Below are 16,345 nucleotides of genomic sequence, written 5' to 3'. Positions count from 1 at the left end.
GCGAACATGATAAGTAGAATAACACGAAAAATTCACCTTCAAAACACCTTCAACTACCAAATCAATTTTGAGAACCGAGGAACGGCCACCGAAACGACCCCGTATTTTGGTGGATCCACCACACGATGAGCATAATGTTCCTAGAATGCTTTGCGGAGATAAAGAGCCAGCGCACGGCTTGTCGGTCCCGGTTATACCCATTGTCCCTCGAGCAAAAAAATTTTGGCTGTTTCTATCTAGATTCTCGCCACAAGCCACTGTGGACGAAATTTCTAAGTTAGTTCAGCAGAATTTAAAAGTCGAGGGCCCTATAGATGTTTTCAAATTGGTACGCAGAGACGCCGATCTAAATCGGATGACATTTGTCTCGTTCAAAGTGGGAATTGATCTTCAATACAAAGAAAAGGCGATGCAGCCCTCGAGCTGGCAAAAAGGTATTTATTTTCGTGAATTTGTGAATGAACCTGTGTCGATGCCATTTCGAGCCGAATGTAGAGATGTCGAGTCCAATCCTGACAATTTCCTTACACCACTTACCAGCACACAGTAATAACCATCCATCTGAAAAAGTACATCACTCATGTAATATTGTTACGAATGATTATTCTAAAAACATACCTGACCCACTTTGAATTCACGCTCATTGACTTCTACAGTTTTGTTAAATGCTCCAAAACCTGTAAAAAAGAAACGAATATTAGATGTGTATTACCAAAATATGAACAGCATAAAAGGAAGCGAGTGCCAGCAAATAGTCTATATGGCTGCATTAGAACTCGATATAGATGTTTTCGCTTTTACGGAAACTTACTTGGACTCAAATGTAACAAATAAGTCGCTTTTTCCTCCGCACTTTAACGTATATCGCTGCGATAGAAATATTTATAATAGTGAAAAAAAAATCCGGCGGTGGGGTCTTGATTGCTGTCCACAATCACGTTGCCAGCACAGAACACGCAGTGGCTAAAAACAATGAAGCGCTTTGTGTTAGATTATGAACAGCCACCGGCTCACTCTACTTGTGCTGCGGTTATATTCCACCTACCTCTAGTGCTGATCGTTATCGCTCTTTCTGCTCGTTCGTCGAATCAGTAATTGAATGTATTGGCCCAAATGATGACGTCGTCGTACTCGGTGATTTGAACCTGCCAAATTTAAATTGGAATCAGATACATTTTGACTCTAATAATCCCTTTTACTTGCCAAACCGAATCAACTCGCAAACCGAGAAAACGTGAGCAATGTTGATTGGAATAATGTTTTTATATCGGAAGCACTATTCGTTGATAACATCGAAGAATACGAAAGGCAGGCGGTAGTAATGGTTGATTTCCTTCGATCAGTTGGAGTCTTCGAAGTTGACGTTGGCGATATCACGAAAGTTAATAACTGGGTGGATTTCAATACCTTACTGTTTTATTTCACATTGTTCCATATTTTTTCTTGTCATACTCCTGTAGTTATGAAACGTGCTAAGCATAGCCATAAATACCCCGAATGGTTTTCTCCTGCGCTGATAGAACTAATGAAGATGAAAAAAACTGCTCTGAAGCGAATGCGTCGTACGAGATCAAACGAAAATGTAACACACTATAAACAACTGCTACGCATGTTCAAAGCTGCACACAGGGAAGAATATCAGGTTTACCTAAATGAAATACAGCGAGATGTAAAAACTGACCCCAAAGCATTTTGGAACTTCGTGAATAGTCGAAGGAAACATTCGGGTATCCCAGAAAAAATGAGGTACAGAGGCGCAACCACTGAAGATACTCAGTCGTCGACTAGCCTTTTCGCTGAACATTTTAAAAGTGTCTTTGCAGAGCAGCCTTCAAACGTACGTATACCTCCCTCCGACAATGGCTCGAAGGTATTCCAACTATCTGAAATTGATGTCAAAAATGGAATCCACAAACTTGATTCAAACTCGTCGCCTGGCCCTGACACTCTCGCCAATAGCCTTCTGAAACAGTTCCAATGCGAGCTTTTGGTCCCTCTCACCTGTTTGTTTAACGCGTCACTGGCATCCGGTTACTTTCCCTCGATCTGGAAAATTTCACACGTCACACCTGTTCATAAAAAAGGATCTCGATCAGATGTCGAGAACTATCGTGGTATAACCATCCAATCCGCTATGCCTAAGCTCTTCGAACGGCTAGTGTACGACACTCTCTATGAGGTAGTCGCTGATCGCATTTCTCCCGTGCAACACGGGTTTCTAAAAAAGAAATCCGTCACCACAAATCTTTGCGAGTTTACTTCACTGGTAACCGATTACATATCTAGAGGATTTCAAGTCGATTGTATTTATACAGATATGAGCAAGGCATTCGACGCGGTTAAAACGGACAGTATTCCTCAGGAAAGCCACTTGGGACCGCTGTTATTTGTACTCGTGATGAATAAACTTCCAGACTACTTGACTAATGCCATAATCCTGATTTATGCTGATGATATAAAAATTTTCTTGCCTATCAAAACAAGCAGTGACTGTCTCAAATTACAACTGGACATGCAAAGTTTCGGACAATTCTGCTCGGATAGTGGCTTAAATGTCAACAAAATGTTCAAATGTTCAGTCATGACATTTTCTCGTAAAATATCTCCGCTCATGTTTAGGTACCATTTCAATGGAACTGAACTAACACGTATAACTAGGCGTTATATTTGACCGATCGCTTTCGTTTACTAACCATATTGATAATGTAGTCACAGACAGCTTAAGATTATTTTCGCTCGTGAGACGGTACGGGCGTGATCTTAAAGACCCTCATTCCATATTAGCCATTTACAAATCGTTAGTGCGAAGCAAGCTGGACTTTGCGAGCGTCGTTTGGCGCCCCCAATATGTAACACATATACAGAGAGTTGAAGGAATTCAAAAAAAGTTTGTGTGTTTTGCTCTACGGAACCTCAGATGCAATGGAGATCAATTACCTCCCTATCAAGAATTGTGCGCATTAGTCAATATTGACACAGTACATTGCCGACATAGGATTGCTGATATAGTGTTTTTCACCAATATATTAGCGGGACGGGCCGATAGTCGTAGTCTCTCAGCTCGAATACACCTGAATAGCAGCCCAGTTACGCTAAGAAATCCAAGAGTGTTCCACCCTCCGCAACGAGCTCAGAATTATTCACAACACGAACCTACATGCCGTTTTATGAGATCTTTTAATGAATTACAGCACATTAATAATATCGACATATCTCCAACAGTTTTAAAAAATAGATTAAGTTTATTTTTAAGAGGACAACTTCGTGACTGTTAATTGTTTGTATTGTTGTTTTTGAATTTATTGTATTTTAATCTTAAGTGTAGATAACGGGCTTATAGCCTATATTTTCCTGTACAATAAACAATAAACAATAAACAAAATCTCTTACTTTAAAATAAAAAAAATCACAGAAGGGTTGTGTGCAAAGCCATGACCGCAAGGTTGAAGTAGAATACTTTTATAAGAAAGATAACCCGGATGCTTGCGTGTCAGTCATTTTTTCTGGTAAATAAATGTTGACTAATCAGATCAATCGAACTTTGTACTTCAACAAGAATTGACCATTTTCAATAATATAGTAAGTTGCTTATCATGATTGGAGCTTGGCAATTTTTTAAATTTTAGTTATGCGAAAAACTTTTTTTTTTCAATAAATTAATATAGTAAAATTTTTAACTTTGACAAGTTGAAAAATGTAAATTACGTTAAGAGAAAATAGTAACTCTTCAATCAGGCTTTTATTTCATCCTGAAAATTTGTTGTTCAATTTAATATCGGATGATATGCCGATCACATCTTTGCGTTATCACTGACAATGCGAATAAAGTATTCCTTGTGATAAAATAAACAGTGAAAAGCTAATTTGACATTCAAAACTAAACGGCTCACGTGTTGTCAAAATGAGTCAACTTATCATTGAATGCATTTACTAGTGCCCGCTATCGCACAGAGACTGCATTTCACTAAAGTGCCTCACTGCATCAGCTGCTATCGAAGCTGATACCCGCTGCAACTGCTACACTCTCCGTAGTCATGCCACATGCTGCTGCTAAGGGAGGACTGCTGTTGTCGCTGTCTAGAACTATTATGAGCGGCTTCGGCTGAAACAGGCTCTTATATAGGCCAAATAGCATATTTTAAAATGCAAGGTATATGATTCTGTCGACCGTGCTTGGGAAGCAATCATATATCGACCAATCAGAGGTCGAATATTTCGTTGTGACAAGGCTTGACTATTTTCAATAGTACAATAGTTTGAATAATAAAACTACAATTATCTTCATTTGAGAAGATTTTCGGATCTATTGCTGCAAGAAGGAAGGAAATCATCGAGTACTAACCGATTCATTAGCATTTGAAATTGGACATATTTTTCATTTTTTTCGGTTTTAGATTTTTATTTCACATCCCTTTGTAGTCGAACTTCCTGAGAGAAATATTCTACTTCAAAATAAATAAATGAAATGAAAATAAAATAAATAAAAATTGTTTTTATTTTAGTTTGATCCACAAAAGCATATTTTTTATTCAAATAAAAATATTACAAATATATGTCAGTATAAAAAGCCTAAGGATTTGAGCGGAGATAGAAAATGATTACACTGGTCAACCCCCAAAGCTCAAACTGGAAAAAAATGAAAGATTAAACCTTTTAACCATTTCTGTGAGTTTTAGTTCTCCTAGCCAGCCACAATTACTATGCGACACTTTGACGTAAGTTGACGCATTTTTACGCTGGCTAGAGGCACCAAATTTCACAGGAATGTTCAAAAAGCTATATTTTTTCTGGGGCAACTATTTTGAGCTTTTCTAACAATCGCAAATGTTTTAGAAAATGCTGAATCAGAAAATTGCGTATTCTCTGCTATATTTTTTCGTTTCGAAATATTATAAAGAACTTAAAGTTGAGACAACAATTACAAATATTTGAAAATTTCCAAAATTTAAAGACGTTGAAATATTTTGTCTTCTACAAGGTTACGAACCAACAGGATTTTCTCAACACTGGCACACTCAATAAATTTAGGAATTGGTGGCGAAAATTTATCAATTATTCACTATGAATTTGTTGGATTACTGTTGATTGTTCTAGAATGTTTTCGACAGTCCATGATAACTAGAGCGGGGGCCTAGTGTGGTTGGTAACGTCTCCGCCAACCACGCTCGACGCCTGGGTTCGAATCCCACCGCCGACATAGGTGTCGATGGTTGTGAGGTGGCGTGATCCACTCACAACCAACCCAACTGGTCTAGATTCAATCCTAGCCGACACCGGGAGATTTTCTGAGGCGAAAAATCTCTGGGATCACGCCTTCCATCGCATGAGGAAGTAAAGCCGTTGGCGCCGGTCCGTTAATAAACGGGTCGTGAGTTAGGGTCCTGGGTGTGGAGTCGCCTCCCTGGGCGTCGGTGATTGGCCACAACAGTGGCGGAACTAGACCGACGGAAAATAAGCGAGAATAAAAAAAAAAAAAAAAAGTCCATGATAACTACAGGTTGGAATATTTACGTTGGAATTTACGTTGCGTTTACATCGGAATAAAAAGTGATGATAAATATCATTAACGTTCGTTTCGAATATCACCTTTTGATATAAAACAGGGCATGTACAAATTTGGCAAAGAGAGGAATTACGGACTGTATAAAGAGAATTTAACGGTGTCTCATTGAAATTGGCTGAAAGCTGAAGAACATGTGTAAACTGTAGCCAACTATTTTTGTAAATATTTTCTTCTACGTTTCACTTAAGCAGCGCTTAAAGTTTCGCTAACAAATTTAAATATAAGCAAAATCGCCAGTTCACAAATTGATAGTTGGCGTCATTATTTAGCGAAATGGCAATTTGGCGGGACGATGCCCACTATTGTATATACATATTGTATATACATATTGGTCAAGTTGGGGCGGTAAACGGCTGGGCACGTGTCATTTGAGACCCCATTGTGGCCATTCACCTCTGTTTAGCAACTCCTATCCCAGGTGCCGACCGGGATACGAGTAACCTTAGCGGAGATCAGGTAACCAACCCCGGTGGAAACTATGCTGACTGGGAAGGAGGATCGCACGCGGCTGTATCCCCATGTTAGGGGCGGCGTACAACACATCTGACACGGAGCGGACGGCTGAATTACGAAATGCGGTGCCTCGCCAGCTATATCTAAGACGGCAGCCCCGTCGCGAGACTAGGTATCGCAGCCCTAGTAAGGCAGCATAGTAAAGGTTAAATAATACGAACAATCCAGATATAAATACGAAACGGAATAGTCCGCATGGTCCTAGGAAAAAGAACAACGAATATTGGAAACTCGGTACTTGTGATGTAAGGACTCTGCTCGAACCGGCACGTGCAGGTATCCTGGCTAGAGAGCTGCAGAAGGTGAATGTGGAGGTTGCTGCCAAACAGGAGGTGAGGTGGCCGTACACGGGAGAACGCGAATTCCGGGCAGTAGATTCTATTACGGGCACTTCATTAATGTACCACATCTACTAAAATGGCGGCGTAAAAACAGAAAGGGAAGTCAGTTTCGTGCCCATAGGGTAACAGATGAATCGTCTCATTAGATGGAGGCCGATCAGTGACCGTATATGCGTGTTGAGAATTAAGGGCAAATTTTTCAACTACAGCCTGATAAATGTGTACGCACTGACCAACGATAAGCCCGATGAAGAGAAGAAGGAGTTCTATGAGCTCCTGAAAAAAAAACGTATAATAAGTGCTCAGGACATGACATCAAAATCGTCATCGGGGATGCAAACACGCAGGTCGGGCAGGAGAACTTCTTCCGCCCCGTGATTGGTACAGAAAGCCTACTACAAACGACAACAGCCTGAGGCCTGTCAATTTCGCTGCAGCCAGAGGTATGGCTAACTGTCGCACCATTTTGCACGCCGGAATATACGTAAGCACACCTGGAGACACCCAAATGGGGAGGCCTGCTCCCAGATCGACCATGTTCTGATTGATGGTCGACACTTTTCAGACGTTTAGAGAACCAAACCAAATGTAGTTTTCGAGGGGGACGCTCCACTACGGACCAAATGTTCACCCTGCATCAGATTCTCGATGAATTTCGAGAATCCAACCTGCAGACGCACCATCTGTTCATTGACTTCAAGGCAGCGTTCGAGACAGTAAAGAAAAATGAATTATGGCGAATTATGCTCGAACTTGATTTCCCAACAAAACCGGTTAGGCTGATACGTGCCACCCTTGAAGGCTCTACATCATGCGTTAGAATAGCCAGTAAGATATCGGACTCCTTCGTGACGTTAGATGGTTTGAAGTAGGGAGACGGGCTGTCGAACTTATTGTTAAACATCGCATTAAATGGTGCTATACGGAGGACCGGCGTGCAAAGAAGCGGCACCGTCCTTACGAAATCTCTATCATGCTTCTAAATTTTGCGGACGATATCGACATCATTGGTATCAACCGTAGAGCTGTGGAAGAGGCCTTCGGACCTCTCAGGAGGGGAAAATGCGAGAGTAGGGCTCATCATTAACTCTGACAAAACGGCATACATGGTGGCTGGTAGAGAGCGTGGTAGTCCGACGGATGTTGGTGCTGAGGTGGTGTTAGATGGGGAAACTTTTGAAGTAGTCGACGAATTTATGTACCTGGGTACATTAGTGACATGTGACAACGAGGATAGCCGTGAGATAAAAAGGCGGATAGCAGCTGCAAACAGGGTCTTCTACGGATTGCGTAACCAGGTAAGGTCCCGTAGTCTGCAAGCCCGTACTAAACTTGCACTCTACAAAACACTAATTCTTTCCGTGGCCCTCTACGGCCATGAAGCATGGACGTTGAAAGAGGCCGATCGGCGAGCTCTTGATGTTTGTTTTTGAGCGTAGGATCCTGCGTTCAATCCTTAGCAGCAAACTAGAAAATGGTGTTTGGCGCAGACGCATGAACCATAAGGTGTACCAGGTGTACAAATCGGCGGATATAGTTGAGCGGATAAAACACGGCAGGTTGCAGTGGGCTGGGCATGAAGCTAGAGTGCCAGAAGAACGACCAGCGAAGACTATACTTAGCAGAAATCCCGATAGAGGCCGCCGAACTTGAGGTAGGCCCCGCACTCGTTGGATGTTTACTGTCGACGAGGATGCCCGCGAAATAGGTGTTAGGGAAGATTAGCGGATAGCAGCACAAGACCGAGTGACATGGCGACGTATTCTGGATTTGGCATTGGATCGATAATCGGTCTGTCGCCGTAAAAGTAAAGTAAAGTAAAGTAAAGTAAAGTAAGTATTGGTCATGCAATTATCAACATACAATTTCAATTATATAAAGATTAATTTGAGCCTTTCTGCAGCTGCTTGATACAAGTCGTGAAAGAAGACATCTGTTTCGAAGCAGGCTCAGTTATTTTATGTTCGCAGTGATTTTGTACTCCGTCAGAAATACTAATTGATAAATTATCATTAGCATCGAATTTCCCATGCCCTGACTGCGTTCATACGAGCACTCGCTATATATAGAATTTGCACGTGACGCCTGCCTAATGGCATATTATCGATATTTGATACAAATTGCTAGCACATTCGCATCATCGACAGGTCGGTCAGTCGACCTCATAGCGGTATGCAGAGCAGCGATAAATAATAATACGATAATGCCATAAAAGCCTTCGTGTGTTCAAATGTATCTAGTAGAATCCGTTAGGAGTACATGTATAAGTACATATGTTCGGTGCAGTTGTTACACAGACAAAAAGAGATAATATTGAAGCACATTTGTCCTAACTTCACAAAACGAGAAGGACATACGATGTTCTTTACTATTGAAAATTAGAAGCAAAGGTTCTACATAGACAGATTGAGGTTTTAGCAAAACACATGCCTCATCCCAAAATGCTATCTACACATCTTACTAATGGCATCAGAAAACCTCGTACTAATACATAGTGAATGATAAACGACAGTAGAAAACAGTGTACCATGAAGGCTACGAGGGTATATTTGCGTATTAATTTGTTTAGCAATCAGCAGTTTAATCTACTGATTAGCAAACTAAATAAGAGTTTAGCTTGTCTAGTATGTTTCTGAAAGTTTACATAAGTTGCATTTGAACTAGTCCGTGAACGAACGAGGCAAAATAAATTCATGATGTCTGTTAAGTCAACATCCACACAGTCCGTGAGAGAGCAGGGCATCACACGGTGTGCGTTAGGATGAAATGAGCCCGATGCGGAAAACAGTGTTATTTTCCGTTTTCATGCTCGGAATTATGGCGATATAACTTGCTCCCTTGCTGCTGATTGGAGATAAATTTAGGCAGGAGAAATAGTCGTATAAAAAATTGATTGTCAGTTTTCGTGTATGCGCTAATGATTGGAAATATTCGTAATGTGTTTTCCGTAGGTACAAGCCTGCTCCAATTGGCCCATTGGATCAAAAGCTTTATTCAAGTTTTATTACCCTTCTCTGAATGTAACATAAATAAAGTGTCGTTGATAAACTTTATTAGCAAATCGACCTTTTAGAAACACAAATATAGGCTCATAAATGCTTGGACTTTTGCGATCTGAAATCCTGTTGCAGTATTTTATTCTATCCAGCATCAACTCTTTCAACTCCCTCGTGGGCCCAGCTGGGACACGACAAAGTTTAGAGAGATGTAACCCGATAGGAGCTAGGATCGTAAGCTGACTAAAATGGTATGGAAGGCAACAGTTTCCAACGGTAGCGGTAACAGCAGCTTTAAGCCTATATCGAATATGAAGTTTCGTTATAGGCTTAAAGCTATATCAAAAATGGCAGTCCCCTTGTGGGATCTGATATTGTGACCTGATTTTGAGAATTAGGAACAAGTTATAGTCTAATAAGTAACCATTCTGACAAACAATAAAATCAAAGCTGCAAAAAGCTGCAAAAGGACAATTCGCTTGGGTTTTCTGAAGTAAATTCAATACACTATCATTTCTATAATTAAAAAAAAGAGTTTATCTACAAATCAAAGCTCAGTTTAATTCCAATAACTCTTTCCTAGTTTGGGATAATTTTTAGTTTTGGTTTTTCATCTCAGTCAACTACAAAGCAGATGACTAAGTAAAAGTTAGAAGGTACGACAACATAATTAAATTTCCCATCACATTTTCGTCCGTATGGCGAACAAAGGAATATCATGACCAAAACAGGCATTAAAATTTATTTTTGATTGCAATCCAAATTTGGAATCTTTTCAAACCTTTCATTTTTGCTTACTGGTCTTTAAAAATGTTTTGTGACGAGTTTAGCGTTGATATGACATTTTGCCAATTGCTAATTTACATAATTTAGTTATTTCGGAACCGGACTTCCGTAAATCAGAGAGATCCACTATTGTCACTTTTGAAAGTAGAACGAAGGCTGAATCGTTTAACACAGCAGTTATCAAATCGGTATAAAAAAGTGACACCCTTAGTTAGCATTTAAATGGTCTTGTAGAGTAGACGTTCTATTAAAAATATTTCTTTATAGAAGAATTAGTATTTTTTTTGATAATCAATTAACATGTACCACCGATTTTTTACGTAGGTTCTGTTTTTTTTTGAATTTTTGATACATTGGCGAACAAATAAGAAATAAATACGATTCTAACATTTCAATAACTGAATGTAAAAACACTGTCGTAACAAACAATTAGATACTGTAAATTCAGAGCCCTCTTACCTTTGTGATCCGAGCGGATCCAGATCGGAATCTCTCGAATAATTTCTGAAAATAAACACATCAAAGCATACATTCATTAGCAAACAGTGAAAACAATCTCAAAGGAAGCGCGCAGTAATAAAAACAACAGAACACCGCTGTCAGGGAGCCCAAAATTTAATTGGCAAACTACGAAGAGAAGCAAACCGCAGAAAGTTTTGTACCCAACCGGAACCCCAACAGCAGCAAACTATTCTTTTTGCAAGAAAGATTACTTCCATAAACGCAATACAAATGAACTGTGCCTTGTTTTCCGTTGCGCCCTGTTTGTGTAGCGTCTGGAGTGGAATAGTGCTCCCCAGACAGAACAATACAAAAGTTAGGTGTGATGAGTTACTAGTGGTATAAGAGTACCGGTTGACGTGGGAAGCTTTGGTTGTTTATGTATTACATTGTTGCGGTGCATTTGCACCGTCTGCTCCGTCTGTGAAACATTATCAGACAGCAGCACGAGAGTATTATAAACTTTTTTGATTGTTGTACGGGGGTAGAAAGTTGTTCGCGTTTCGTTGATCAGTAAGTTTTGCAAGGTGTGCTAATGCGAACACATTTTCCTAAGGTTCTGACTGTTGTAATAATCCGAAATATTTCAGTAAAATGCGATGTAGTGAATCGCTCAATATTTAAGTATTTAAGATTACTCATTCCTAGATAACCAACATTTCTGCTTAACGTTATTTCATTTTCAAGTACCCGAGTGATAGAACTCTCTTCATCCCAAGTTTAGTGTAATGTAATGTTTTGTTATCAACTTTTAAGTATTTAGTGCTCTAATATGATTAAAAGGTGTACTTTGATGATTTTTCGAAATATTTGTCCGATCTTAGTTCAAAATTTCTAAAGGTGATTATTTAGCATCCTGATGGCACATTTATTTTTTATTAGATTGTAAATAAATCCGACTTCACATCTTCATACATTCGCTCCCTAGTTTAATTTTTCACTTCCAATTCCAAGCGAGTTGCTCAAAAAAAAAAATTTTTTTTTCGAGATTCTGGTTGTGAGCTCTCTTATGAATTTTAATTTGTTTTCCTGTTAAAGATTTGTTAATTTATTTTGTCAGCACTGTACTTTTTTTGGGTGCTGAGATTCATACTCCGTGCTAACAACTATGTTTCCAACTAAAGTGCAAGCAACAGAATCCAAAATTCCACACAAGCTTAAGAAACAAAGCTTGAATATCGAACAAAGCTGAAGAAGTAGAAAAATGTTTGCCTGAGGCAAACCAATTCCTGTCGTGGCACAACGTGATGGATATCAAACAATACATGCAGCGATTTACAAAGGCAATGTAGGCTGGTCCTGGCAGCAAAATAGAAACTTCGTCTCGCATATGAGTGGAAAAGCTTGTTGTAGCTTTATAGAACGGAGTTCCTCCCTTATAGTACGTACCTTTCCTCCAAAGTGGGTGATGGCGCTTTGCATATCTCCTGATCATCTTCCTTGTCCCGCAACATGCTTTCTCAAGTTACTTCCGACGACCGCTGGGCTGAAAACCTTTGGCTGTTCTTTCTTTCCCCACAGCACAGGCAAACTATCAGACTATCGGATTTCGCACAATCCAAGCCGACGGCGATAGGACATGCTTTGGCCGCTCGAGAATTTGACGCTCCAAAAACATGCAACGCGAGCACTTTCGCTTTAAGCTGTTAAACCAATTTGAATGATAACACTATCACGAATTCACTTGTTCGCAGCGACTCTGACCGTTGTGCTTCGCAGGCAGCTTCAACAGCTACTCGATTGGACTCTTTCATGCGGTAAACCTTTGTGTGCTTAGTATTGACGAAACACTCTTCGCGCCCTTACACTTGCCAGCACTGGGTTCTCTCGATTCGACCGTTTCAATGGTCCCAATTTTAGAATTCTATGGAAGCAAAACTGATCCGTCATACACGAATAATTCAATTAATTTATCTGTAGTACACTTTTCGGAGATAGGCTCGGTTCCAACGAGGACAGTAAATTGCCATTGTTGTTATATTTGGCAGTCCATGAAGGTGGGACTCTGGAATGTGAGAGATGAATTATATTAGATTGAATGATTTCGCTGGTGGTGAATTCTGAGGCAATAAACATATAAATAACGGTTTCAAACCTCACCTAATCAAAGTCTTTTTGAACTTAGAGGGAATTTTCTAGAGATCAAAATACGAGATGCAAGAGATTTTTTTCTACCCTTCCAATCTGCCTTTTGTTGCTCTGCTACAGTGAGACTTCCCGTCTTAGTTTATCTCAAATTTCAGTGTAGCTGGCACATCTCATTTTCCCTATAACGCACATAAAGATTTAACGTACGTTGTAATATGGCTATCTCCAGAATTGACGACATCAAAACGATGTTGCGACACCAGCTTTGCTACGTCAAATGAACCGATTGAGGGGCAATCCGAATGCCATAGCAAGCAATTTCACCCGGCACGGAATCGGCTTCCAAATACGATTCCCTGGATTATTTCCAATCTGATGAAATGGATCCAACACTAATCGAATGTTCTTGTGTCAACACAGATCCTGACGTTTATGTTGGTTCCATTATTATTATAATCAACACGACTTATAACGGATGGCCGCCTGCTGAGTTCTTCATAACTGACGCAGATTTCGAGGTGAAGACGTCAGCCATAACGGTCTCATTCGGAGCAGTGCGGTTTTTTCTCTCCAGTCTCACAGAGGAATACACCGAAATTCGTGTGGATTGACCTAACTGGAAAAGTTTTATCTGTAGCTTGCTTCGTACGTTTGGAAGCAGTGATAATACCCTCTTCTACTATTATAGGATTATTATGCCAACGTTCTCTGTTGAGTTGAGAGTATATTTAAAGCCAGATTGACGAGACGTGATTCATCCAACGGACTGGCGACGTTATCAGGTTTGATTTGTGCCTAGAGGCAAAGCAAACAACGTGTAGGATCAGATTTTTGAAAGATTAATTCACAAAGGAGAGCTTTATTTATATCTAGTTAAGTTTTTTCTGCTAAAAATGTTGGGTCACAATATATGCTTAAAGTTCTCTATGAACTTTGTAAAATGAGTCGATGTAGGTGGATATGAAATCGATAGCAGGTTAAATGTTTGCTGAATAAACGTCGGGTTTATTTACGTCAGATTTATTTATTATTTTTTAGCTCAGTTTTCCAAAAGATTTGGTCTTCTACTCGTCAGATTCCGCAGATTTTTGAATGGGATAGCTAAGGGACTTAATAGATGGCGCCAATTGTGGAAATTGTTTACTTGCTCAAAGGCTAACTTTTTTACTCCAACCAGTATGTGGAAAAGACGTACCGTAATGGTCTTGTCATAACAGTATATACCCGGTATAAGTACTTATGCACGAGTTCTCGTGAATTGCAAATTCGTCTCGTTTTGATTGCCCAAAGGCCAGACATACATCTTTTATTTGCAAGTGAAACATTTAAGCCTCTTCTTGTTCCGTAGGATTGACATTATATTTCATAAACGTGCCATGAATGAGTTTCTCTGCCATCATTAGTCATTGTGAATAGAATCCACAAGGTTTTACCTGAGGCTTACTTTGTACTTCAAAGCAATCGATTTGAAAGTGCCTGGTTTGTTGAATTATCTAGTTCTGAAGCAATGTTTAAATTTGGAAACGTACATAATTGCTATAAAAATTTAAAGGATTCCACCGATTGAAAAACCTCTTGGGTGATTTATTAAATTGGTTGGCTAGAGGAATGTGGCATTCAACATCTTTGATTTAATTCAAAATTATCGTTAACACATCAAAATCATATCATAATCTCATGTAATGATACTGTTAGTAAATATTAGTAACTTTCATCACAAGTAAATTATTCCTGTGGGCAACATTATATCTTGTTACTATATTTGGAGAACAGCAGAAAGCCCAACTGAAACGGTTTGTGTAATATATAACTGTGCTTATTATCTGACTGAAAAATCAATTTGCCGAGTATAATTGTATATACGTATAAACAAACTTGCTAGCCTTGTATTCTTGAGAATTTTTCCTGCCTCTGACGCAGGAGGAAATAAGCAATGCAATGAAAACAAGCCTACACTGGAATTTTACCAGCACTAGGATGCCTTTTGGGACGTAGTCGTTTTTTACCTGGAGATGTTCGTGCAAATTGGCGATGAGATAATGAATTAAAAAAGAAATAGGAAAACATCGTTCGTAGAAATTTGGCAGTATTTGCTCCGCAATCCCACTTTTGATGCTGGAAAGTTGATTTTTGCTCAGTCGAGAGTTGTTCCATTTCATCAGTGGAATTTTCCGGTGATGTTCGTGAATCTTTAGGATATCAGATGCGTCTCCATCAAGTATTACAGTAACCAAGCGCCTCCGTTGAAGAGATACTGTTAACTTTTTTCAGTGGAGGCGCTTGACTACTTTAACGCCTCATGGAGACGCATCTGATATCCTGAACAATTTTTATCTTTTAAATAAAGTAATACACCTCCGTCAAAATTTGATATTGTTTGTAAAAAGCTGAGCTGAGGAGTTCAAAAAAGTAATGTTGAACGATAGGATTTCCTAGGTCTCGAACCAATTTTTTGAAAATTGAAAGTTTTGGAAAGTCGGTTGATTGTATATATAACCGAATAATACTAGATCATTATTTCCCTATAATCTTAGTCTGGAATTTTGTTGCTAGAACTTATCACCTGTGGTAGGACATTATCATACAAACTTGATCTTGAAACAATCTTCTAATAGGTTTGCACGTAACACGATCTGGAGTTTTTCTAAGATGCGGGTCCAACATGTCATGTTTATTTCAAGCACGTTTATAAACACAGCTGTAAAGAGGGTTAATTATATAGAAAAAACCTAAATTAATCCACCTAGCGGTCAGACTAAGCCTTTCTCATTCAAACTTATTATTTGTAAAAATAGATTCAAATGAATGCTTAAATCCAAAAAGGTATATTCACTCTTTGGGTTCTAATATATTGATGTTGTTATTAAAGTATAAAATATGAAATTTGACGTAATGTTAGTGCTTCAGAAATAGCGAAATATAAGAAATGACTCTTAATTTTGAACAATTTAATCACGAGCGATATCGGGAACGTTCAAATAGTACGATACCACATTTAAATCATGTTGAGGCCATATATATTGATCAAAGCAGCTATAGTGTTGAATAGTCTTTGAATTTCTTTTCTTTACAAAACTTTTGAACAGTGTATCAAATTTTTATGAAGTTTGTTATTTGTAAGTTTGAGAGATGACTCGTTTGTATGACACTAGTTATGTTCAAATAAGTCGTGTAATACTTGAGATAATAGACTTTCGTTCTTTTACAAATTAAAACATAACGGTTGCTTAAGTTTGATTACAATCAAATGAAAAGGGAACGTATGGGGGAGCCAAACTTTGAAACCACGTGTTCAATCATAATTCATCAGTATATCCCTCACTAGCCCGTTCATCTGATATCAATATTGTTCAGATCGGTTGTGTAGTTACTAAGATAATGAAGTTTCGTGATTTTCACATTTCAATACATTACAGACGAAGTTACAGTCCGATTACAGCAAAATTCAATAGGGTGTTATGAGGCAGCTAGACCTTTCATTTGACACTAATTTTGTAGAAATCGGCTCAACCATCTCTGAGAAAAGTGAGTGAGTTTATGTAGTCTGCGGAATATGT

The 16,345-nt window shown here is 39.1% G+C and overlaps 1 protein-coding gene across 4 annotated transcripts in view; it reads right to left on the bottom strand.

Moving 5' to 3' along the window:
• LOC129729466 (uncharacterized) overlaps nucleotides 1–16,345 on the bottom strand; it is a 152,491-nt gene that overhangs the window by 45,407 nt on the left and 90,739 nt on the right. For 3 of the 4 annotated variants that reach the window (XM_055688053.1, XM_055688052.1, XM_055688054.1), the window contains 2 exons: nucleotides 12,090–12,705; nucleotides 10,659–10,703 (listed from right to left, as the gene is read on the bottom strand). In XM_055688053.1, coding sequence (XP_055544028.1) covers nucleotides 10,659–10,703; nucleotides 12,090–12,154 — 110 coding nt within the window. In that variant the 5' untranslated portion in view covers nucleotides 12,155–12,705. Of the gene's footprint in view, nucleotides 1–10,658; nucleotides 10,704–12,089; nucleotides 12,706–12,800; nucleotides 13,258–16,345 lie in introns of those variants that run through there. The other variant, XM_055688055.1, reaches the window with a different exon arrangement.

Source organism: Wyeomyia smithii, chromosome 3, assembly GCF_029784165.1.
Source record: "Wyeomyia smithii strain HCP4-BCI-WySm-NY-G18 chromosome 3, ASM2978416v1, whole genome shotgun sequence".
NCBI classification, from domain to species: domain Eukaryota; kingdom Metazoa; phylum Arthropoda; class Insecta; order Diptera; family Culicidae; genus Wyeomyia; species Wyeomyia smithii.
This window is presented reverse-complemented; position numbering and strand designations above follow the sequence as displayed.